Source organism: Amblyraja radiata, chromosome 19 (assembly GCF_010909765.2).
Source record: "Amblyraja radiata isolate CabotCenter1 chromosome 19, sAmbRad1.1.pri, whole genome shotgun sequence".
NCBI classification, from domain to species: Eukaryota; Metazoa; Chordata; class Chondrichthyes; order Rajiformes; family Rajidae; genus Amblyraja; species Amblyraja radiata.
Window position 1 is genome coordinate 19,812,056 of NC_045974.1, and position 26,218 is coordinate 19,838,273.

The following is a 26,218-nucleotide window of genomic DNA, read 5'->3' on the forward strand; positions in this document are numbered from 1 at the left end:
CAGTCCGTTTTTAATTCATTTTCCAGGATCTACACGCTACTTACAAGGCCAGCGTTGGTTTAGGTTTCTTATTGCCACTTGTACCGAGGTACAGTGAACAGCTTTGTTTGGCTTGATATCCAAATCAAATCAGATAATACTATGCATAAATGCAATCAAGTCAAACTCTAAGTACAATAAGTAAAGCAAAGGTGAAGATACAGAGTGCGGAATATAGTTCTCAGCGCATCCGGAGACTGATGTGCTACAACGTTAAGAACATATTTTTCCATCCTGAACAACCCTAGAGTGGGAGGGGATAAGCCGTGCCCATGAACAGCGGCAGTCCTTCTGGTGAAGGTGCTGCAGGGGCTTTTGGGGAGGGAGTTCCAGGACTTCAATCAAGCAACATAGAATCAGTCGTGGAGTTGTGCACAAGAGAAACAGGCCCTTCAACCCATCTCCCTCATGTCGAACACGATGCCTATCTATGTTAATCCTATTCGTCCTTATCCCCCTAATTCTTTCCTACCTGGTGCCTGACCACAATGAAGGAACGATGATACATTACCAAGTCACAATGGTGTGCGACTTGGAGGGGACTCTGCGGGTGATGGTGATGCCCTTGTCCTTGGTACGAGTGGTGGGGGATTGGGAGGCTCTATTGGCGCAGCCCTGGTGAGTGGCTGCAGTCCATTTTATAGATGGTGCACACTACAGCCAGTGTGAATTGGAGCTGGAGGGAGCGGATGTTGTTTGTAAGAACTCGAGACAAGGTCCCACATGTCAACTGATCCAGAAGATCAAGGTGCATGGGATCCCATAACCAGAACTGTCTTATCCATAGAAGGCAGAGGGCGGTGACGGGTGTTATTCTGGCTGGTGGTTTGCGAACAGTGAAGTTCCACAGGAATCAGTGCTGGGGCCTGTGTAGTTTATGATTATTTACAAATGATTTGGACGAAAATATAGAAAGGTAATAGGTTACCAGACAACACGAAAGTTAATGAAGTTACAGTAGACAGACCTTTTACTCAGCGTGGAAATGTCAAAGATTAGAGGGCACGGCTTTATGGTAAGAGGAGCAAAGTTTATGGGTGATGTTTGGGACAACTTTTTATTTTAAACACAGTGATAGATACCTGTCATGCACTGCGGGAATGGTGGTGGAGGCAGACATGTTTGTTGGATTTAAGGGGCTTTTAGATAGGCACCTGGATACACAGGGAATGGGGGAAGATATGGATCAGGTGCAGGCAGGGGAGATTAGTTTAACTTGGCACCATGTTCAGCACGGGTATTGTGGGCCGAAGGGCCTGTCCTGTGCTGTTTCTATGGTGAAGCAGCTGAAGATGGTTGGGCTGAGGACACTGCTGGATGACCTCCTGCAGCAGTCCTAGGCTGGGATGGCTGACAATCACAGCACTCTCCTTGTGCTCAGGATTGCCCGAGTGGCGAGGCTTGGGGATGACTCAAACTCTCCTCTCTCTCTCCTCCTCATGGTCAAGGTCCGAACCCCAAGGTTTAACCCTCTCCCCGTAACGCACACTCCTACCTCATCAGACGGCCTTCTACGTAGACAGTTAGCTTCAAAGTTGTTTATTCTCAGAACCTGAATGGCCCGCTTGATGCTGAGATGATGGAGAACGCTCCCAACTTTCAACGACAGCAGGTCATCCTAGAAAAAGTCAAACCCGGAAATGAAAACAACTTAAATAGGGAGGCAGACACTCCTGCAGCAGCTCACGGCACACATTGAAACGGAATGGCTGTGTGAGCACATGGCAATATTACACAAACCATCTCACCCACACTGCCTAGAAACCTAACCGCATGAAACTCAAGGAAACAACAAACTGCTGGAGGAAGTCATCAGGCTGGACCTCCTGCAGTCTCCTGTGTCTGCATTTAACACAAACTGCCCTCAGGTTATGGACAAGAGCTAATCGGTGCCATAGGTCTGCAGACTCCTGCTACTGGAAACAACATTGGTTACAATCAGATTGCTATTTTTTTCATTGTGAGCACAAAGTGGCAGTGGAACAGCGATAGAGTTGCTGCCTGATAGCACCAGAGACCCCGGTTCGATCCTGACTACAGGTACTGTCTGTACAGAGTTTGTACATTCTCCCTATGACTGCATGGGATTTCTCCGGTGCCCTGGTTTCTTCCCACTCTCCACAGACATGCAGGTTTATAGGTCATTTGGCTTTGGTGAGAATTGTAAATTGTCCCTGGTGTGTAGGATAGAGCTTGTGTAAGGGGTGATCGATGGTCGGCACAGACTCAGTGGGCCGAGAGGTCTGTTTCTGTGCACTCTCTCCCTCAAAGTAAAATGCTAAAAGACAATCAGATTGCTAATCCCTTCATTTTGAACACAAAACACCAAAGCTGAATCATCAGGAAGGTAAGCTGGCCATTTGCAAAGCTGCCCCAGGGCAGCAGTGGAAGAGTGCAGAGTTCTCAAACGTGTAGACTTGCCATCAAGGCCTCGAACGGCTGATCAGTGGATGTAAAGAAGTGTGTGCCACTATTCACATCCAGGAACAGAGCTTTTCCCTCAAAGCAAATTTTCAGCAAGTCTTTAAAATATTTTTAATTATTTAAACAAGAGAGAAGTGAATAGGGACAGTGTAAATTCAAGTCAATAAAGGAAAGTGAGACGTACTTGCCAAAACAAACAAATATAATTCTCCAATAAATCAGGATTAGAAATATTTGCTTAGTTCTCCTGATGTTTAACTCTTTTGTGACAGACTATATAATTAAGAGCAACTGATGTTTGGATTAAGATGTAGGCACAGTAAGACACACATAGAAATATCCACAATATTCACTTTGGCAAGGTTCCAGGAGACTGCAATGAAGGGTTGAGAGGGGAGGTTCCTCTCGGTGAGCATTGCATTGGTTGCGATGAGTGGTATTGTACAACTGGCAGTGCGCACAGTGTGGCAAATCACAGCTTTACTCTCTGAAACCACCATCAGGCACCAAGAATTTTAAAAAACAGCAAATGTTATGTGGAAGAACGGATTCTGCAGAATCGGATTTAATTCCAAAACACAAGACTGCAGATGCTGGAATCTGGAGCAAAAGCCAAAACATGAAGGAGGAACTCAGCAGGTCAAGCAGCATCTGTGGTGGCAAACGGACAGTCGACATTTCGGGTCAAGGTACTTCCTCTGAACTGAGTGTCCAGAGAAAGAGTCTCTGTCCAGAAACATCATCTGTCCATTTCTCTCCACAGATGCTGCTTGACCTGCTCAGTTCCTCCAGCGCTTTGGGGTTTGCTCCAGATTCCAGCATGTAGAGTCACATGTGTCTGGGATTCCATCCAGCTTGATTTTGGACAATTAAGGCAAAAGGCAATGTCAACTGCCTGAAAATCACTACTTCTGCTTCTACAATAAAAATAGTTTAACCAAGGCAATTAAAAATGCACTCTTGCATCCCCCGTTCCCACAATGAGTTGTTTGACCAGAAATGCAGCAGGGTTAGTTCCTGGAAACATCTCAGCACCTGAGACAATGTGCTCCATCAATATTACCAGCATCTGTCAACAATCTGCACATTAATGTTGGAGGCAATACATTTCCTTTAAATTCAAGGGCACAAAACGTCACCTATTTCTCCAGAGATGCTGCCTGATCTGCTGAGTTACTCTTTAGACTTTAGAGGTACTGTGCTGAAACAGGCCATTCAACCCACCGAGTCTGCACCGACCTGCGATCACCCCGTACACTAGCACTATCCAACACACTACCAGCAGTTTACTTTTTTTTTTAACCAAAGCCAATTACCCCATAAACCCATACGTCTTTGGAGGTGGGAGTAAACTGGAGCACCCGGTGAAAATCCACGCAGACACAGGGAGAATGTACAAATTCCGTACAGACAGCACCCATAGTCAGGATGAACCTGGGCCTCTGGTGCTGGAAGGCAACAACTCAATTGCTGCATGTGGCATCACTTTGTGTCCTCCTTTGTAAACCAGCATCTGCAGTTCCTTGTTTCTACTTTAAATTCAAGGTCAGAGTTTGAAACCTTTCCCTCACTACCCTCAGGGTGGCAGTAGAGAGTCATCTTATTGAACCGTTATACAACTGAATGGCAGGCCACGCTATCAGTGAGGAGACAGCCACAATACTGTAGATCACCAGTTACATATCAGCTGGAGCAGGCAAGGGTGGCGCATTTCCTTTCCCTAAGGACAATGGTGAACTTGGTGGGGTCTTTAAATGAAAATCTGGCAACATTAGAAGGCGCAGACCAAGTGCTAGTGTGTGACATTGTACATGTGGATCACACTGGGGTGCAACATGCAAGGGCCCCAGCATTTTGTATCACACTAGTAACTATCATAAGGCAATAAACAAAGTGCTGGAGGGATTCAATGAGTCAGACAGCAACTGTGGAAACACACAGACCCCGCTTTGGTTTGGGACACTTCTTCATTTCCTCCACAGAGGCTGCCTGACCTGCTGAGATCCTCCAGTACTGTGTTTTGCTCACGATTCCAGCATCTGCAGTTGATGTTTCCACTTTAATACAATGTTAGTCTTCCCAAAATCGTTTAATAGAAATATTTTATTAGGTTTTTCTAGGGGTTCAAGAGTGCAGTCACTTGGCCTGAACGCAGGATATTCTTTTACGCAAATTGTAGATTAACTATGTTTATCTAGGTCAGGTCGGGGGGAGTTCCCTCCGCCACGGGTACCATGTAGTCCTGTGCTACCTGCTCCATGGTTGGATGGTCAGCGACTAAACCGTCTCCCCCTCCTGGTTTACCAGGTGAGGAGGGGGCTGTGGACCCCCAGCAGGACCAAAAACAAGACCTGTCAAAGGGCGGATGAGCATCTAGCAAGCCAACGGCCATCCGCACTTTAGTAGAAGTTGCGATCACTGTCGTACATAGCATTGTAAAGATAAAATGGATAAAAGGGATTAAAACACAAACACCAAAATCCTATACTTCCAGTGGCAGAAGTTCGCAGGAACTGGAGGACAGAGATGTGCGGTGCGTCCGTCACCGTTCCCGTTGGAAACCAGCACCACTGCGTTGCTAATGTTTTCAACGATGATGATGATGATACACATAATGTAAACTATTATTGTAGTAACTGAAGGTACCTTGCAGTCAGAAACAGGTGAGTTGATCATGGGGAACAAGGATATGGCGGACCAATTGAATAACTACTTTGGTTCCGTCTTCACTAAGGAAGACATAAATAATCTGCCGGAAATAGCAGGGGACCACGGGTCAAAGGAGTTGGAGGAATTGAGTGAAATCCAGGTTAGCCGGGAAGTGGTGTTGGGTAAATTGAATGGATTAAAGGCCGATAAATCCCCAGGGCCAGATAGGCTGCATCCCAGAGTACTTAAGGAAGTAGCTCCAGAAATAGTGGATGCATTAGTAATAATCTTTCAAAACTCTTTAGATTCTGGAGTAGTTCCCGAGGATTGGCGGGTAGCAAACGTAACCCCACTTTTTAAGAAGGGAGGGAGAGAGAAAACGGGGAATTACAGACCAGTTAGTCTAACATCGGTAGTGGGGAAACTGCTAGAGTCAATTATTAAAGATGGGATAGCAGCACATTTGGAAAGTGGTGAAATCATTGGACAAAGTCAGCATGGATTTACAAAAGGTAAATCATGTCTGACGAATCTTATAGAATTTTTCGAGGATGTAACTAGTAGCGTGGATAGGGGAGAACCAGTGGATGTGGTGTATCTGGACTTCCAGAAGGCTTTCGACAAGGTCCCACATAAGAGATTAGTATACAAACTTAAAGCACACGGCATTGGGGGTTCAGTATTGATGTGGATAGAGAACTGGCTGGCAAACAGGAAGCAAAGAGTAGGAGTAAACGGGTCCTTTTCACAATGGCAGGCAGTGACTAGTGGGGTACCGCAAGGCTCAGTGCTGGGACCCCAGCTATTTACAATATATATTAATGATCTGGATGAGGGAATTGAAGGCAATATCTCCAAGTTTGCGGATGACACTAAGCTGGGGGGCAGTGTTAGCTGTGAGGAGGATGCTAGGAGACTGCAAGGTGACTTGGATAGGCTGGGTGAGTGGGCAAATGTCTGGCAGATGCAGTATAATGTGGATAAATGTGAGGTTATCCATTTGTGGCGGCAAAAACAGGAAAGCAGACTATTATCTAAATGGTGGCCGACTAGGAAAAGGGGAGATGCAGCGAGACCTGGGTGTCATGGTACACCAGTCATTGAAAGTGGGCATGCAGGTGCAGCAGGCAGTGAAGAAAGCGAATGGTATGTTAGCTTTCATAGCAAAAGGATTTGAGTATAGGAGCAGGGAGGTTCTACTGCAGTTGTACAGGGTCTTGGTGAGACCACACCTGGAGTATTGCGTACAGTTTTGGTCTCCAAATCTGAGGAAGGACATTATTGTCATAGAGGGAGTGCGGAGAAGGTTCACCAGACTGATTCCTGGGATGTCAGGACTGTCTTATGAAGAAAGACTGGATAGACTTGGTTTATACTCTCTAGAATTTAGGCGATTGAGAGGGGATCTTATAGAAACTTACAAAATTCTTAAGGGGTTGGACAGGCTAGATGCAGGAAGATTGCTCCCGATGTTGGGGAAGTCCAGGACAAGGGGTCACAGCTTAAGGATAAGGGGGAAATCCTTTAAAACCGAGATGAGAAGAACTTTTTTCACACAGAGAGTGGTGAATCTCTGGAACTCTCTGCCACAGAGGGTAGTCGAGGCCAGTTCATTGGCTATATTTAAGAGGGAGTTAGATGTGGCCCTTGTGGCTAAGGGGATCAGAGGGTATGGAGAGAAGGCAGGTACGGGATACTGAGTTGGATGATCAGCCATGATCATATTGAATGGCGGTGCAGGCTCGAAGGGCCGAATGGCCTACTCCTGCACCTAATTTCTATGTTTCTATGTTTCTATGTACACAAAAATGCTGGAGAAACGTTACTGCAGGGTGCATTTTTATAACCCATTTGAAATGGGTGCAGCAGCAACTATGGAGCGAAGGAAATAGGTGACGTTTCGGGCCGAAACCCTTCTTCAGACTGATAGGGGGTGGGGGGGGAGAAGGAAGGAAAAAGGGAGGAGGAGGAGCCCGAGGGCGGGAGGATGGGAGGAGACAGCTTGAGGGTTAAGGAAGGGGAGGAGACAGCAAGGGCTAACAAAATTGGGAGAATTCAATGTTCATGCCCGCCAGACGCAGGCTACCCAGGCGGAATATGAGGTGCTGTTCCTCCAATTTCCGGTGTTGCTCACTCTGGCAATAGAGGAGACCCAGGACAGAGAGGTCGGATTGGGAATGGGAGGGGGAGTTGAAGTGCTGAGCCACCGGGAGTTCAGGTAGGTTCTTGCGGACTGAGCGGAGGTGTTCGGCGAAACGATCGCCCAACCTCCGCTTAGTCTCACCGATGTAAATCAGCTGACATCTAGAGCAGCGGATGCAGTAGATGAGGTTGGAGGAGATACAGGTGAACCTTTGTCGCACCTGGAACGACTGCTTGGGTCCTTGAATGGAGTCGAGGGAAAGGGACAGGTGTTGCATTTCTTGCAGTTGCAACGGAAAGTGCCCGGGGAGGGGGTGGTACGGGAGGGAAGGGAAGAACATTGTAGTGACTGAGGTGGTTAAATTCCCTGTGATTTAGGATTTAATAGTAGCACAAACACTCGTATTAAAAACAAAGGACCTGCTCACCACAGTCATATAGTGGAGCATTCGACCATCAACCCGTCCCTCATCAAACTGCGTCTTGTACTGTGGTAACCCGATATCATCCAGCCACCCTGAAATGAGGATCAAGAGGAAAGTGTGCTTAATTGTCGTATGTGTCGACAACAAAACGATTAAATTCATACTTGCTGCAGCTTAACAGGCCTGTGAACAAAATTACACACAGAAAACATACAATAATTAATAATGCCAAGAAAAAGAGGTAACCATAATAGTGCAAAACTGAATTATCACATTAGTGTTTAAGCGGTGAAACAAAAGTAGATTGGAACCAGGTCCAATCAAAACTAAATCCAATTATAATCCAAATCAGCCAGTCAGGCACACATGGATCTGTCAATAGAATGAGCAAATATTGGACAAAAGCATTCAGACTTCAGCAAGCAGTCTAGATACAAAACAAACACAGAACAGTACAGCACAGGAAGAGGCCCGTTGGCCCATAATGTCAGTGCTGCAAAAATAATAACATGGCGTTAAAACGTCTGCATCCGTTTCAACTAAATACAGCTCAAGGCTCTTATGTTTTCAGACCCCGTGTGATTTCTAAAACTAGAAACATAGGTTTAAGGTGAGAGGGAAAATATTTAATATGAGCCTGAAGGGACAACCTCTTCACAGAGTGGGTAGTGGATATATGGAATACACTGCCGGAAGAAGTAATTGAGTCAGATACAATTACAATATTTCATAGGAAAGTGTCAAGAGGGATATGGCCAGATCCTGGCAGGAGGAGAGTTTGTACAAGTTGGGCTGGAGCCTGTTCTGTGGTCTAGGATTCTTTCATATTATGCTGATCAGTAAACACTTTATCCAAGCTAACCCAGAAACAACAGAATATATTCCAGTACAATAAATGTCAGTCCATATTCCTGAACTGTTTGTTTCTAAATGAAGTAAGATGAGAAAGAACAATTCTACTCACTTGTAACCCAGTTGTAGTCGAGCTTTCCCTTGTTATCTTCCTCTTCGGAGCCAAAGGCCTGTAGAGCTAGCTGCAGCTTCTTCTTGTGTAGAGAATGCTTGATGCCAAGTTCCTGCACAAATCAGGTAGTCAAAGCATGCACAGATCCTTAAAAAATGTATTATCAACTGCCGATGTTCACTATAATACGCTGAATTATTACATACTGGCCAAACTGGACCGGTGTTCAGGAAATCTCATTCATTTAGGGAGGCGCTGCGTCTAATTTAGCAGCTGCACCTTGTGCCATCAAGCTGCTGCATCACTGGGATTTCTCCCCCACCCCTCTCCATCTCTCTCTAAAGACATTCATTGATATCTCTGACAATGAACTAGCTCTGTATTTCACAAAGTGCTGGTGTAACTCAGTGGGTTAAGCAGCCTGTCCCACTGAGTTACACCCGCACTTTGTGTTGTACACCGGATTACAGCATCTGTAGTTCCTCTCCAGTCTCCATCTCTATTTTCTTTGGTGTCAAGTTTTTTGCCCAGTTTCATTTCGGTGAAGCATGTTGTGAACTTGTCCCATTTCAAATGGGTTATAAAAATGCACCCTGCAGTAACGTACCCTCTCCAGGTCCTGCTGAGATGCGTGCAGTAAAGTCTGTCCTGATGTGATCCAGGAGCCGGAAGGCCTCACGTATATACCCAACCCTTGGTCATCCAGCCAGTTACACACCTGGTCTTTGCTCCACTTCGCGAACGGAGCATCCAGATCACTGCGGACAAAAGTGTTGCAGACTTCAGAATAACAATAGAGTAATTATTAGTAAGTTGAGGGCAGCACAGTGGTGTAATGGTAGAGTATCAGTCTTACAGCGCCAGACACCTGGGTTCGACCCGACTACGGGTGCTGGCTGTACGGAGTACGTACATTCTCCCTGTTACCGTATGGGTTTTCTCAGGGTGCTTTGGTTTCCTCTCACACCCCAAAGACGTGCAGGTTTGGAGGTTAATTGGCTTATGTAAATGCGTAGGACAGTACTTGTGTACAGCGTAATCACTGGTCGGCGCGAGCTCAGTGGGCCAACGGGTCTTTTTCTGCTCTGTATCTCTAAAGTCTAAAGTAATTAAGAATCCAGTAACTTTCCAAATATGTCATCCTATCGCTGACCTAACAGATATTGGGTAAGCCACATTCTGTAAAGTGCACAGAGATAACAGTGGTCCCACTGCGTGGTCATTAAATAATCTTGAATCTTGAATTAAAGGAAGGATGTGGAGGACATGGGTGCAGAAGAGCTTTATCAGAATGTTACGGTTTAGAGAGGATTTGCTGTATGGAGAGGCTATCATAAGTGATAAGAGCAGAATCAGGCCATTCAGCCCATTAAGTCTACTCCACCATGCAATCATGGCTGATCTATCTCTTCCCAATAAGCCCCATTCTCCTGTCTTCTCCCCATAACTATTGACACCCGTACTAATCAAGAATCTATCTATCTCTGCCTTAAAAATATCCATTGACTTGGCCTCCATTGAGTGGCAAAGAATTCCACAGATTTAACACCCTCTGACTAAAGAAGTTGCACAAACTAGGATTGTTTTCACTATAGTGAGGATTGAGGGGAAACATTTGCCACTCTGCCCATCAAGACTGGGATAGCCCTTTTGGACTGCAATCTAGTTACCATTTTGACTCCGTGCACTAATGGATCTCATTTAACAGAGATTAAATGAATAAATGTGTGTGCACAATCCCAGTAGCAGCTAATCCCAGTGTAAAGTAGGAGGAAAGGTGAGACAAACTAAATCCAAAAGCGATCTTGCATTGGCGAGTTGTGTCCGTGTTCTCATACGTTTTAGTGAGCTGTAGATCGCGGGACCAGCCAAGTTTCGGGCCAGAGGTGCTCCTGGTTCCACCTCGCTTGAAATCTCCATCGCTCATGTCCTCGGGGTTGAAGGTGGTTGACTGACTTCTTTTAAGCCTGAGGGCAAAAACACAAAATAAACAATTCAATGTTGACACCCAAATTCCCAGCGCTCCCAGTCCTGGAGTTTGCCAGCACAGCAACGCTCTGTCCACACTGCTCTTCATTATACAGCATTAACAATTAAAGCACAGGAGACTGTTGCATGATGAATGAAAACTATTCAGATTAAATAACTTTCCAGTTCAATCCCTTGGCGTGGGATTGACTGGGAGATTGTCAACCATAATCTTTTATCAAATAAAAGGAGAACAGCTGGAGGGATGCAGCGGATCAGGCAATATCTATGGAGGGAAATGCAAGTGGAGGCAGATACAATAGTGGTATTAATGAGGCCTTTAGAGAGGGACATGGATATGCAGCGAATGGAAGGATATGGATCATATATATCCATATAACAATTACAGCACGGAAACAGGCCATCTCGGCCCTACAAGGCCGTGCCGAACATTTTCCCCTAGTCCCATCTGCCTGCACTCAGACCATAACCCTCCATTCCTTTCCCATCCATATACCTATCCAATTTATTTTTAAATGATAAAATCGAACCTGCCTCCACCACTTCCACTGGAAGCTCATTCCACACAGCTACCACTCTCTGAGTAAAGAAGTTCCCCCTCGTATTACCCCTAAACTTCTGTCCTTTAATTCTCAAGTCATGTCCTCTTGTTTGAATCTTCCCTACTCTCAATGAGAAAAGCTTGTCCACGTCAACTCTGTCTATCCCTCTCATCATTTTAAAGACCTCTATCAAGTCCCCCCTTAACCTTCTGCGCTCCAGAGAATAAAGACCTAACTTATTCAACCTTTCTCTGTAACTTAGTTGCTGAAACCCAGGCAACATTCTAGTAAATCTCCTCTGTACTCTCTCTATTTTGTTGACATTCTTCCTATAATTGGGCGACCAAAATTGTACGCCATACTCCAGAATTGGCCTCACCAATGCCTTGTACAATTTTAACATTACATCCCAACTTCTATACTCAATGCTCTGATTTATAAAGGCTAGCATACCAAAAGCTTTCTTTACCACCCTATCTATATGAGATTCCACCTTCAGGGAACTATGCACAGTTATTCCTAGATCCCTCTGTTCAACTGTTATCGCATGCAGTAAGAAGAGATTAGTTTAACTTGTCATCATGTTCAGCACAGATATTGTGGGCTGAAGGACCTGTTCCTGTGCTATATTGTTCTACTAGACAGTCGATATTTCGGGTCGTGACTCTTCATCTGTACTGGAACGGTATGGGAAGTAGCCAGATCTCCACTGCATTGAAGAACTAAAAGCAGCGTTCCAGAACACCTCTCAGTCTGAGCTGCCAGCTGGCTGGCACTTCAATCCAATCCTATATTCCACTCTGACCACTGATCGACTTTCACACCTCCAGCATTGTGTTTTTAACTCAGAATTGCAACACCTGCAGTGTTCTGCACAATACTTATTTTAGACAAAACGGTGCCTGCACGCACGATTAACAAGCATACAAGGCACGTGGCCCAAAACAAAATAGTGTTTAACTTTATAGAGGTGCTATACCAGCATATGACCCCACCTCTAAACTGTCACACAAATTGCTTCTGCTCATCAGTGCCAACATTTACTTCTTTTACTGCCCCCTCTCTCTTCTATTTTCATTTGTCTCATCCTCCACAGAAAGATCAATTAACAAACATTCACCTGATAGCACCATCATCACTGCTTCATTAGTCTCTTTCAGTCTGCATATCTATTTCCTTCACTGCTTCCTTCTATGTAACTTTTCTAACTTTGTAAGATTTCTAACTTTTTGATGAAATATCAACTGTTTCCCTCTCTTTAGATTCTCCTTGATGATTTTCTCCGTTCACTAGTAGTGTGACTTATTTTGGTATGTAGTAGCCTTTATATAATGAAGATGGGTGTATCGTACAGAGGAAGTAATACTGGGGAAGGAATATCAAACATATCATTAGATATTCTACCTGAAGTTGACAGTAACAATTTCATGGCACACCTCTTTCATTCCCAGCATTTATGTAACAAGGCTAAATTAGTGTAAAAGGAGGCAGTTTTCTTCACAAATTATGAACACAGACCCACAGAAAATTATAATTGTATGTTTTGGAATAACAGTAGAACACATCGTGCATGCCTGCTTTAATTTCTAATCATCACATGGACCAAAATGGGATTAAAAGCTACTTACTTTCCAAATAACTTTTTGATTCCTTTTGATTTCTTTTTGAGTTCAGGTGAGGTTGGAAAGAGCTGACAGCCGTCGGCCTCTGCAGCACGCAGCGGGAACCCAGCGACATCCACCTGCTCCGATTCTCTCTCCGTCTCCGCTGTATGGTTTTGTAAACATTTCAATTAATTATTTTCCGTCTGATGCAATAAAATTAACTTTTCAAAAACAGACAAATTCTGGGGAGAAATTCTGCAACACATTTTAATTTAAACCGATCTAGAATTAAGACCAATGTGGTGTTTTCAAATTTGTGTAATCTACAACAAAAGCAAGTAAAACTTACCAAAGGCATTTGTCTTTCAAATAAAAACTCCTATGAGACTTTGATGATTGACACAAACATTGGATTTTACCACCGAGTCTCCCCCAGAGAAAGAGAGAGCCGAGAACCAAACATAGTAAACAAATCAACATATTTGCATGCCTTTACTTTGAGATACTGAGGGGATGGTGGTGATGGTAGCAAGGATTAGGTTAGAGGACAGATGTGGTAATGTAACAATGTATACCTTTACACAACAAATGAGAAATGGCAATGAATTACTGGACTACAGTACATTATTCACACAGATGGATGAAGGATGCTGACTTCTGCTGATCATTTCACAAATTAAAAAATCTCCATTGGACTTAAATGATCAACTTCTGAAAAGACGTTCTGCTGTCAGAAGTTGCCTCTGCAAATGCCTTGCTTTAATGGACCTTGCCAGCTGTGTTACCATTGATGATGTTGAACACCCTCAGCAGAGCTAGTAGCATTGACACACTCACATTTCTTAAATACATTGTGCTTTTGATGAATATTCCTCATTCACCTTACATTTTCATGCGATTTGGTGGGAGCAGGGAGAGAAATAATTCTCACAAAAGGGTTAATTCTAGTCAAGTAGGTAATTTAGGAACAGCTTCTTCACCGCTGATATCAGACTACTATACAGTCCTCGCACAAGCTAGAGTAGAGTCCCGATCTCCCAACCCACCTCAATGCAGCCGTTGCATTTTTTCTCAGTAACTGTAACACTACAACTATATTCTACACTCTGGTATCTTTCTTTGCACTACCTGTTACACTTGTGCATGATTTGCTTGTACTCATGTACAGTATGATTTGACTGGATGGCACACCGTTTTTCCACTGTATCCCGGTACACATAGTAATAAACTAATATCAATCATACTTCAGCACACTGCCACAGAACAATAAAATCCAATGCAGTTTGCTATCGAGCTTCCAGGAACAGGCAGATCGACTTTTTTTGTCCATACTCTTTACATAGAAGAAATGTCATGACAGCAAGTAGAAACTTGTGAGGAAATCGAGAGTTCAATAGCTTCTGGGCGTACACACACCTCTACACTCCCATCTACACGCAATGGAGCCTCTATCTTTCAGGATATGTTGGTCGGCGAGGGCAAGTTGCATCGAAGGGCCTGTTTCTACACAATATGACTCTTGCAGACTGGTATGTTTCCAGATACAAGTAGGTCAATACACCCATGTATCTATAACACCATAGAGAAACTAACCAGCCAGTTTAACCAAATCAATGCAGACATGGACAGGGTAAACTGTAAATAACTTTTTCCCCAGAGTAGAAATGTCAAATTCTGGAGGACCTGGGCCTAAGGCGGGGGGTGGGGGGAGAGATTTTAGAGGGTCGAATGAGGCAACAGTGTGGTGGGTGCCTGGAACATGCGACATCGTAGGAGCAGACACAATAACAATGTTTACAAACATGTAGACAGACATGAACAGGCAGGAAATAAGGTAGGGACCATGTGGGCGGCACGACTCTGGTCAGCAGCGGCCTCTGCAGTCCGTCTGTCTTTTTATTATTTTTGTCTCGTTTTTATGTAGTTTTTATTTATTTTTTTGTTGGGGTATGTGTGTGGGGGGGTGGGGGAAGGGGGTAACTTTTAAATCTTTCCCCTGCACGGGAGACCCGACCTTTTCTTTGTCGGGTCTCCGTTGTCGTTGGGGCTGGGCAACATGGAGCGGCCTCCAACAGGAACGACCTGGGGCTCCAGTTGCGGAGCTGCGGACTACTCACCGTCACGGGGCTGGCCGAGTCCGGAGCGGGTGGAGCTGTGGTGGAGCGCTGCTGCGACCCGACCCCCCGGAGATTCGGAGGCTCAACCGCGGGCCTGGCGGACAGCAACACCGGAAGCCCGCGGGTCCCTGGTGGGAGACCGCTTTTCGGGGCTTCCGCAGTGGCGACTTCTCCCGCCCGAGTTGCGGGGTTGAAGAGCACCTGGAGCGGGTACTTGGAATAGCCGTGGACTTTGCGAGCGCCCGCCGGGGCTCTAACACCAAGACCCGGTGCGCGACCTTGCATCACCCGGCGTGGCTTTAATGGCCGCGGGACAATCACCATCGCCCGCCGGGGGCTTTGACTTTGACTCTGACATCGGGGGGGGGGGGGGGGGGGGGGGGGGGGGAGTGCAGGGGAGAGATAAGTTTTTTTTGCCTTCCATCACAGCGATGTGATGGATGTTTGTGTAAATTGTGTTGTGTCTCGGGGCTTTTTCGTTTTGTAATGTATGGCTGCAGAAACGACATTTGGTTTGGACCTCAACGGGGTCCAAATGACAAATAAATTGTATTGTATTGTATTGTATGTTCAATGGTTAGATTAAATAGATTGGCATCATGGTTGACACAGACATGGAGGACTGAAGGGCCTGTTCGTGTTTGGCCCATCATCGGTGCTGACTACCAAGTTGAAATTTTACATGAATATACAATGCATATGGATACATACAATGTTATTCTCTCTGAATTCTGCTCAATTCTCATTTAAGTCGTATCTTTATCATAGCAACACATTCCAGGGTATGTCATTAGCAATTACATGACAGAGCCACACTTGACTAATAGTCTGCTCACAGGAATAAACTTCTCGAGTATCTTAAATAGAGAGAGAGGAATTTAAGGAGGGAGTCTAAGCGTTTGGACTTTGGCAGCTGCATGCAGATCCATCAACGATGGATCGATTAAAATCAAAGCTGTCCAAACTGAAGCAGAGATACCATGGGTGGGGGTGGAGGTGCTGGGAAGATGAACGTTATGAGGTGGGTTTAGAAATGTGATGGAGCAAGGAATTTGAAACTAAAAGATAATTTCAGCATCGAGCACTGCCAGGCACTTGTTCACCTTTCTGTGTCTCTCCAAAATACATTACGTAATTTTCCTCATTTTATGTGCCACCTCTCTGCCCAACTAACTAACTCATGGAGCGCCTCCTGCAGTCTAAAGCCTTCCTTCTCATTAACCAAAGTTGATTTCAATAACAACTGCAAACTTCTTCACCAGTAAATCTGGAGGAACTCAGCAGGCTAGGCAGCACATGTGGAAGGTCAGGACCCTTCTTCAAACTGAACCCAACCCAAAATGTTGTCTATCCATTCCCTTCACAAATGCTACCTGACCCAATGAGTTCCTCCAGCACCATGTATTTTGCTGAAAATTCCAGCCTCAATAACTCAAATGTGCCTTAATTTCTTTGTGGTGTTCCTTACACTTGAGCCCGAATCATTCATCACAAAGAAAGGAAGAGATTGAGTATTGTGCCCAGTGGAACTCTATTCGTCAGTCTTCCAGTCAGAAAGATACTCTCGCCATTAATAATCACCAGACCAATCATGGATCTAATTTCCCACCGCCTTAGATCCCACAGGCTTTTACTTTCACCAGCCTGCCATGCGGGACATTGTCAAAAGCCTTGCTGTAATCATATACTCCACATTATATTCACTGGCCTCGTCAATCCTCTGCCTCAAATAATTCTATCATTAGTTACACTACTTTCCTTAACAAAGCCACAATGACTATCCTTGATTAATCTTTGCCAAATGAAGGATTTTTCCTTTTAAATGCAACACCCACATTTTCTACACTCTTCTAGGGATTCGACAGTATTAAAGCTCTTGGTATCTGAAATAAGCTATTGTACACCAATTGAAGGAGACTGTTTCGGCATGAAGCTTGCTTGTGTTGACACATGCCGGATATTAGTCGCCACCACACCACCAACAACGATAATGCAGTTCACCTCTTAAAGTGAGCACCCAAAAGTCCCCAGGATTAGCACCCTCAGACCCAGCAGGCCCACAACCAAGCAAGCAAATAAATGAGCATGGAAAAGTAAATTCTGAAAACAAATGCTGACGCGTCAACATGATGTGGCTTATAAAATCAGGAACCTCTGTTCATCTTTCACAAAGCCGCTGCTCAAAGCTAAAGACAGGCTTTGCAGCCGTATCGCATTGACTACGTGCTCCAAGGTTTGTTCAGCTTAGCGGCCACAGTTCTATTAGCTCTGCTGAGGATGACAAGTTGTAAACAGCTGGAGATCTGCCCATAGCAAGGCATTGGTGCAGTCAAACATGCAGCTATACTATACCTAGCATCGGTGCACTCGCACTCCGACTGCGGTCTTCAGCCGTCCAGATAAAGTGTATGATCGTGGAGAGCACAGCAGCACAGAATATGGGGAACAACAAGGTAAAGTACACATCAATTTACAGATACAAACCACTCCAATCAGAAGGTCAGGAAAAGTTGGCAAAATTAAAACAGACCACAGAAACAGTCAAGTATAGATTCTTATAATTTAAGAGAATAGCTTTGCGGGCAGGTGGAATAGAAACTACACAAGAGTCGTCGACCATTCGGCCCCTCGTGCCTGTTCTGCCATTCGATAAGACCAGGGATTATCAATTTCAGCTCCTCTTTACTCACCTACCCCATATCCTTTATTAATTTCCTATCTAAAATGATTCATGCCCTTGTGTTTAAGTTCTGTCAAGTAGAGTACTCAGTTGACAAGTATAGCAGTTATTTGAATGAACAATTATTAACAGCACTTCTATGATCAGGTGTCACCAGCCGATGTATGCAGCAGTAACATGAATATATATTACACTTTCAAAAGCATCAATGTCTACAGAGTAAGAGCATTATACCCAACTAAATAGAAATGCAAAATAGTTCAAGGAAGAACTGCAGAGATTTTAGTTAGAAATAAATTGTCAGAGCAGCCAACACATATGTCTGGTTCCATGAATGAAAACTTCTCCACAAACCAACACAACTTTCAAAGCAAAACTATCAATCTGGATGCTGCTTTGGAGCACACTCTGAAAATTACACAGGTTAGTCACATAAACCCATCAAGTACTCTGGCAAATTGAAAAGGGGAAATAAAATGTGTAAACTTTCAGACGGGACTTCAAGTAATTGGAATGGACTCATTTTAGCAAAGTAGCAGCTACAATGAGGCTAGCTTGAGAATATAAATGGATTTAGTTATTTTCAAATATAATTTGTTTTCCTAACCTTCAAATGATATGTTATAAACATGGATCTATATAAAAAGATGCAAGTATAAAACAGCCTTTTAGTTTAAGGAATTATTTTATATACCAGATAAATTGGTATTATATTTATTTTACCAGATAAGCTAGTAAGTACTAATAGGTCCAAACATTTCTTCAAATGTTTGAGCATGGTTACTTGATTTTTAGGTCCAGGATTGGCAACATTGAGGTCTGGATCCAAGTCCTAATGTGGACATTTGAGAAAGCTTTGGCAAGCATCATGATAGGAGAAAGGAGAAAGTTCACTAGCCACATTATGGCTGACACATGATTCCACTGCCACTCCATGTGGGGTGACGGCCAGTGTACTTTGGGAAGGCAGGGATCTCAGACGCACCGCTTTGCAAGAATCAAGTAAATGTACTGGATAGACACCAAATAAATGCTATGTGAACTATCTGTGCTTGCTCACCTAGGTTAGGTGTACTAGATGTACGTTTGCCACCTTTGATCTTGAAGAAACCACGGCCAAAAGAGGCTCTTGCCTTCTTGGAGGCAGCACTGTCATCGCCCAGTGAATTGTGATGTCCAGTTGGTTTTGGTGGCAAAGATGCAAATTTACTGATCTCCATGCACGCTTTATTCTACAAGAGGTAAGACAATGGTATAATTGAAAACTTCAAGAGAATGGTGAAACATTTCCATCCAATCAACAACAAAAAAAACAAAAAACATTCCCGGCTAACCTTAATCAAGAGAAAAATGTTCTCTGCCAGCTGACATTGGAGAGAAGAAGAGTTGAAGGAGAAAGAAAGAAAGAAAGAAAAAACAGAAAGATTAGAATAAGAGGAAATGCCACATTGTCAAAATGAGATATTTAGGGAGTTCATTATATTTGGAAAATCGCACTGCAGCAAGTTATCAGCAACGGAACAGACTAAAAATCACTTGTAACTGATGAAAGTGCAAGTTTGTTCATTGTCCAAATAACATGACTGAAGCCCAAGTGCCACCCTCAAGGTCTCACCTCCATCAAACATTTCAGGCGATACTGGAGACTTACCTCTAATGCGCTCTGTTGCGCAGGGTCCAAGGGTAATTTCTGATCAAAGGAAAAGAGTAATGAATTTTACAACACCGTTCCATGCAGTCGAATGACACTATTGTGATTAATATTTACATATTTCAATCCTCAAGAGCATATGGTGGAACAAACCTTGTTCTCCTCCTCCATTCTCAGGTTCTCCTGACTACCAGATTTATGCACATCGGATAATCTGCAAAGAGAAATTAGGGAAATAATTTAATTACTTCAAAATTAATTAAATACGCACAGCTTCCTAACTAATGGAGAAAATGTTTCTGGCATTTGAAGGTAGAAGAAACCTAGAATATGCAAAAACGGCAGCAAGAGTAGGTCATTCAGCCCTTCGAGTCTGTCCTGTCATACATTACACCCATATCAGATTAATGCCATATTCTTACTTTCACCGAATCTCTTTACAGCTTGAAGCATTGATAGATTGAACATGGTCTCTCATTCAGTGAGGGAGACACAGACAGCAAGGGCTGAAATCTTGAGCAAAAACAAAAACTCAGTGAATCAGGCAGCTTCTGGGGAGGGAAATGGACTCCATCTGTCTGTCCATTCCCTTCACAGATGTTGTCCAACCTGTGAGTTCCTCCAGCAGTTTGCCTTTTGCACAAGATTCCAGCATCTGCAGTCCCTTTCGTTTCCATTTGAGAAAAATTGGCAACATGTTCTTGAGGTTTACGGAGAGTAGGCAGCCAAATCAGGAAATTATTAAGAGACCAATCTCCTTACTGAAGAGCACCTTTGGGCAATAGTGAGAAGCTTGAATATGTAATCTGCATTTGGAGCATCATTAGCTACGAGTGTGGATTGAATAGACTGGAACAGTATTCTGTATAATCCAGGAAAATGAGAAGAGAGCAATGGACCCAAACAGGACCTTTGGCTCAACTTGCCCATGTTGATCAAGATGCCCCATCTACGCTAGTCCCACCTGCCCACATTTGGTCCGAATCCCTCTGAACTTGTCCTATCCGTGTATCTGTTCAAATGTTTTTTTTTTAATGTTATTGTACTTGCCTCAACTATCTCCACTGGCAACTTGTTCCATATACCCACCATCTTGTGTGTGAAATCATAGTAACATACATGATGCCAAGGCCTCAATGGGCTGAAAGAGATGCTGTTTCTCTGGATCGAGGAGTCTAGAACCAGGGTCACAGCCTCAAAATCAGGATTAGGCCATGCAAGAGTTGTGGCGAATCTTTAGAAGGGGCAGTGGAGGTTCAGTCATTGAGTTCACTCAGAGCAGTGTTTGCAGATTTCCTGGTATTACAGGACTGAAGGGATGTGAGGACAGTTTAGGTTGAAGGCAAGGCATGATTGTGATGAGTGGCAGATCAGGTGCAAAAGGTCAGGGGATTTATTCTGTTCCCAATTCTTAGTCTTATTTAACTTAAATACATTTTGATACTGGTAAAGAAAAACAAAATCTATGATCAGAATCTCAAACTTTGCTGCAGCCTCATCTGATTAGAGTGAGAGCAACACATAACCAACACATGACAAATCTTCAATTTGTATAATAAAACAAAATATTTTGTTTTTGCTTGCATTATACTTACACGGGACTATCACATAGGGCAGTTTCTTCAACTAATGAAGATATGTCACTTGGTTGTATTTCACTGTAGAAGAACAAATATACATGTTACAAAATATAAATGTTACAGTATGGAAACAGGCCAACATGTCCACTCCAAACAACCATATTAATCTAATCTCCCAGCACTTGACCATGTCGGTTGGAAGCTGCATACCCAAGTCTTGTTGCACTTATGTGCAATGAAAATAAAAGATATTATTATTATTATTATTATTATTATTATTATAACCTTCTATGTCCAGGTCTTCAACTGCTCAGCTGAATAAATAAATACCGTCAGCGAGCCATCTTCAACCCCGATGGTGCGTTCCAGGTACTCACCACTCTGGGTGAAAAAGACCCTCTCAAATTCCCTCTAAATCTCTTACCCTAAACCGATGTCTTCTAATTTTATCTATCTCTGTTCTGGAGTGAGAATAACTTCCTTCAGTCAACCCTATCTGCACCCCTTTAAATGTTATATATCACAATTACATCCCCTCTTAAACGTCCCCATCCCCTTCTGCAATATATCCCTCTGGTTTCACATTTCACCCCTCTTCTCGCCCTATGTTATACCCTTTGTCGCCTTTTACCTCTAACCTTGCCAATCTGTAAATCAAGTCATCCCTCCCTTATCCACCCAGCACTTGCCAGGCTTTTTCCCTGCATCCACCTCTTTTCCAACTTTCTCCCCCCTACTACAATCAGTCCAAAGTAGGGTCCTGATTCAAAACGCACCTACACTTGACTCAAAACGCACCTACACCTCACTCAAAACAGCGACTACACTTTGCTGGTACACTGTTCCACCTCAGGTCAGTAAAGTAAAATTTGGTTACCCAATGTCAGGTTTTGTTTCAACTTCAGGCTCCATCTTCTTTTCCATCTGCCCTGCACTGCCTTTAGGAGTAGATGATATTATTGGTATTGGCACCTGAAGGATACTGGTGTGGATTTGAGCTGGTTCCTAAAACACAGTTATTAAATCATTGACTTTGTAGCCAGTATATTCTTTTATCTACATCTGTGCTGCTCATCTTCAAAAATTATCAAATCATAGACTTTTAAAAATCAGCTGTAAATGCAGATAACGTACCAAATTAAACTGGGAAGATCTCCACATTGAATTTTAAAATTAACTTAGGACCTTGCTTTAGGGTAGATACTTGGTCATATAATCAGCATTTAATTTTTATTTTATTCAGAAAAGCTTTCAAGAGTTAACCTCCTAGCTATATTAGCATTTTTGTTAAAAATTGATCTGCTACAGCTTCGCCAATGCTGTAGACCACTCAATGTAGTCACAATGAACCATTTCACCTGAAAGATATGCTGGCGGCTACCACCATTGTATTCTTTATGGCAGCACAAAAATAAAATCATAATGTTTCAGACTGGAATGCAATTAACTTACTGCTTCTGGCTCTGAAACTGAAGTCACTCCATCAGCTTCGGGGGATGGGACTGTGAGAGAAGTCAGTTCCATCTCGAATATTTCACTGCCATTAACTCCGAAAGATTCCCCATTCAGACTGTCATCATTCTCACCTTCTTTTGCTTCAAATAAAAGATTAAACATTTGATATTATGTATGTTATGCATTCCTGTTGAGTTCCATAAGTTTATAAATATGATATCCTGATTTCATACAAAATGTACTTCTTGCTGGAGGAAATATTTTCTCTAATTTTGAGCACACACACTGCAATAAGTAAATTCATTCAATCCGGATAAATATTTAAGTTTTAATAAAGTACCAGCTTCACAAATTGTTTGTGTTTAATGTTTTACAACTTTCCCCATCATTGGTCTGTTGCTTCTGCCCTGGGGCTTTTTTTTTTTTTTTTTTTTTTTTTTTAAATGGGTGCAACATTTCCAAGTTTCCAGTCCTTGGGGTTCAGCCCTGAAGCTTGGAAGATTACAGCCAGGCCATCTGTAATTGAACTGTTTGAGATGATAAACTATATACACCTTTCTTACTGTGTGTCGCAGACATCACCATATCCTGCACCTTCTTGTATCTGTTCAAAGACTGCCGCAACTCTTCTATCTTCCGATCCTACAAAAAAAAATCGTGAGAAATTGTCCTATATATAAAAAACATAATAAACACTGCACAAAAATTCCAGAGTTATATTTTTCCCTACATAAGCTGGTGGGATATTGGAGGTTCTACCTGACTAACATCTTCATGTGATAGCATCAGCAAAGAGAACACCAAGGACTAGATATTCAGGGAATTAGTTTATAAATGTTGAAACATGCTCTTTTGCAAAATGTGACGCATCCATATTATAGTCTGTAGTCCGAAGTTCCTTCAAAACGTGTCACAAATACAAGGCACTAATGTGCTCACAGACAAATAAGACATGCATTAGTGTGTATCAGTGACATTATTATTAAATATTTGGTTAAAGAATAAGTCAGCTGTGGTTCTGATCCTGCTAACTTAGAGTGTTTTACATTTATTTATTTGCCTCTGTACTCCACAATTTGAGATTAGTAATAGAAAAAAAAAAATCACATGTGTTTAAAGTGCACATTGTCAGATTTTAATAAAGGTCATTTTTATACATTTTGGTTTCACCATTTTTCCCCCCCCCCCCCCCCCAACACACACACACGTTTCAGGGCACCATAATGTTTGGGACACAGCGTGCTCAATTGAGTTCAGATCGGATGATTGACTTGGCCACTCAAGAATTGGACATTTTTTAGCTTTGAAAGACTCCTTTGTTGCTTTAGCAATATGTTTGGGATCATTGTCTTGCTGTAGAATGAACCGCCAGCCAATGAGTTTTGTGGCATTTGTTTGAACTTGAACAGATAGGATGTGTCTATACACTTCAGAATTCATTATGCTACTACTATTAGCAGTAGTATCAATGAAGATAAGTGAGCCAGTACCTTCAGCAGCCATACATGCCCAGGCCATAACGTGGTATGTGGTATGCTTTGGATCCTTGGATACATGCCCAGGCCATAACCAGATGACGTGGTATGCTTTGGATCTTGGGCAGTTCCTTCTCTCACCCATACTTTGCTCTTGCCATCACTCTGATATGTTAATCTTCATCTCATCTGTCCACAAGACCTTTTTCCAGAACTGTGGTTGCTCTTTTAAGTATTTCTTGGCAAATTGTAACCTGGCCTTCCTATTTTTGCGGCTAACCAGTGGTTTGCATCAAGCAGTGTAGCCTCTGTATTTCTGATCATGACGTCTTCTGTGGACAGTGGTCATTGACAAATCCACACCTGAAGAGTGTTTCTGATCTGTCAGACAGGTGTTTGGGGATTTTTCTTTTTTATAGAGAGAATTCTTCTGTCATTAGTGGAGGACTTCCTTGGCCTGCCAGTCCCTTTGCGATTAGTAAGCTCACTAGTGCTCTCTTTCTTCTTAATGGTGTTCCAAACAGTTGATTTTGGTAAGCCTAAGGTTTGGCTGATGTCTCTAACAGTTTTATTCTTGTTTCTCAGTCTCATAATGGCTTCTTTGACTTTCATTGGCACAACTTTGTTAATGAACAGCAATAAAAGTTTCCAAAGGGGATGGAAAGACTGGAAGAAAGACTAGGTGCTGAGAGCTCTCTTATACCTGTATAAAGGAGGCAATTAAACACACCTGAGCAATTACAAACACCTGTGAAGCCATGTGTCCCAAACATTATGGTGCCCTGAAATGAGGGGACTATGTATAAACACAGCTGTGATCTCTACATGGTGAATCCAAAATGTATAAAAAATACCCTTTAATAAAATCTGACAATGTGCACTTTAACTACATATGATTTTTTCTATTACAAATCTCAAATTGTGGAGTACAGAGGCAAATAAATAAATAATGGGTCTTTGTCCCAAACATTATGGAGGGCACTGTAGGACGTTAATATTTCCTCAGTGATCTGAACAATGCAGTTTCACCAAATCTAAGTAACAATTCATTCGAAGATCATCCTTACTCAAACTGCATCAGCTAATTACAGGACTCACCTTGAGCCATGGTGTACTCTTAAATGTCACATGAAAAAATGGCAGATCTCAACCTCACGTGACAAGGCCAGGGAGCACTCCATTGTCTGACAGGAATGAGTGAAGAGCTTGGAGTAGGAGGCTCCAACAGTGTGGAAGGGAAGGGCATGGGGTTCCACTCATAAAATAGAATTTAGAAACCTGGTTTTGGAACACCTCCGTCCAAGACTGTAAGAAACTGTAGAGAATTGTGGATGCAGCCCAGATCATCACACAAGCCAACCTCCCATCCATTGACTCAATTTACACTTGACACTGCTTGGCAAGGCCAGCAACATAATCAAGGATGAGTCTCTCTTGCCAGGCTTTGCCCTGACAGCCACCTCTTTCTAGCTTTCTGTCCCCTACTTCATCACCCCGGTCACTACCTCTCCTCTCCTCTCCCATCAGGCAAGACATAGAAGTGTGAAAACGTACACCTCCAGATTCACGGACAGTTTCTTCCCATTTATTATCAGGCAACTGAACCATCCTATCACCAACTAGAGCGAGGTCCAGGTCTACCATCGATCTCATTGGAGACCCTCGGACCACCTTTAATCGGACTTTACCTTGCACTAAATATTATACCCTTCATCCTGTATCTGTACACTGCAAATGGCTTGATTGTAATCATGTGTAGTCTTTGCGCTGACTGGATGGCACACAATGTGACAATATACCAAACTAAAATAATTCTCCCCACCCGAGAAGCACCACAGGAGCACCTTCACCCACATGGACTGCACTGTTTCAAGAAAATAATATACCTCCAACTCCAAGGATAACTAAGGAAGGGAATCAAACCTCGCAGATGTCACCCACATTTCATGAAAGAATAAAAACAAATCTTGAAGTTAAATGAGAAAACTCACCTTCTCCTCATTAGCTGCCATCAAAGACTCAACAGCCTTTTTCATTTTATGGACCTCAAGATCTGAAAAAATCAGGAACAGATTTCAGGCACACGCTAACTTTACATTTGTACGCTGCAGTGAAATCCATGCTTGCATGCCATGTGGTGTCTTGGCTTTAAGAAAACACTGACCAGATATTACCACATTCATCAGGCAAAAGGCAGTTTTGATGCATGTTCCTTTAATGAAAATGATGTAATACTTTATGCTTTGCACGTTAGCTAAAGTGTTAAGATTACATGCGGGATGTTTGCATTCACAAGCAGCTCATCGTGATGCAGACATGTTTTCAACTGACGAGAACCAAACTCGAAGTACATTTATAGACATATTGAATGTATTCTTTTCAGCAGCAGCTCATTTCTAGAAAATAAATATGTACTATTTTCACTAGTGCTATGTTCAACTTTAAAGCAGCAACTAAGGATTATAGATGCAGACAGGAGGTT

General features: G+C 43.0%; 1 protein-coding gene across 15 annotated transcripts in view; it reads right to left on the reverse strand.

The window, feature by feature from the left end:
- Positions 1 to 26,218, reverse strand: part of ppfibp1 (PPFIA binding protein 1) — a 103,112-nt gene that overhangs the window by 5,470 nt on the left and 71,424 nt on the right. For 6 of the 15 annotated variants that reach the window (XM_033037876.1, XM_033037875.1, XM_033037871.1 and 3 more), the window contains 16 exons: positions 25,728 to 25,789; positions 22,816 to 22,903; positions 22,259 to 22,401; positions 21,684 to 21,811; positions 20,822 to 20,884; positions 19,380 to 19,440; positions 19,227 to 19,265; positions 18,910 to 18,939; positions 18,636 to 18,807; positions 17,248 to 17,280; positions 12,803 to 12,941; positions 10,482 to 10,610; positions 9,251 to 9,401; positions 8,644 to 8,755; positions 7,683 to 7,771; positions 1,535 to 1,657 (listed from right to left, as the gene is read on the reverse strand). In XM_033037876.1, coding sequence (XP_032893767.1) covers positions 1,535 to 1,657; positions 7,683 to 7,771; positions 8,644 to 8,755; positions 9,251 to 9,401; positions 10,482 to 10,610; positions 12,803 to 12,941; positions 17,248 to 17,280; positions 18,636 to 18,807; positions 18,910 to 18,939; positions 19,227 to 19,265; positions 19,380 to 19,440; positions 20,822 to 20,884; positions 21,684 to 21,811; positions 22,259 to 22,401; positions 22,816 to 22,903; positions 25,728 to 25,789 — 1,562 coding nt within the window. The remainder of the gene's footprint in view (positions 1 to 1,534; positions 1,658 to 7,682; positions 7,772 to 8,643; positions 8,756 to 9,250; positions 9,402 to 10,481; positions 10,611 to 12,802; positions 12,942 to 17,247; positions 17,281 to 18,635; positions 18,808 to 18,909; positions 18,940 to 19,226; positions 19,266 to 19,379; positions 19,441 to 20,821; positions 20,885 to 21,683; positions 21,812 to 22,258; positions 22,402 to 22,815; positions 22,904 to 25,727; positions 25,790 to 26,218) is intronic. The other 9 variants (XM_033037873.1, XM_033037868.1, XM_033037880.1 and 6 more) reach the window with 6 other exon arrangements.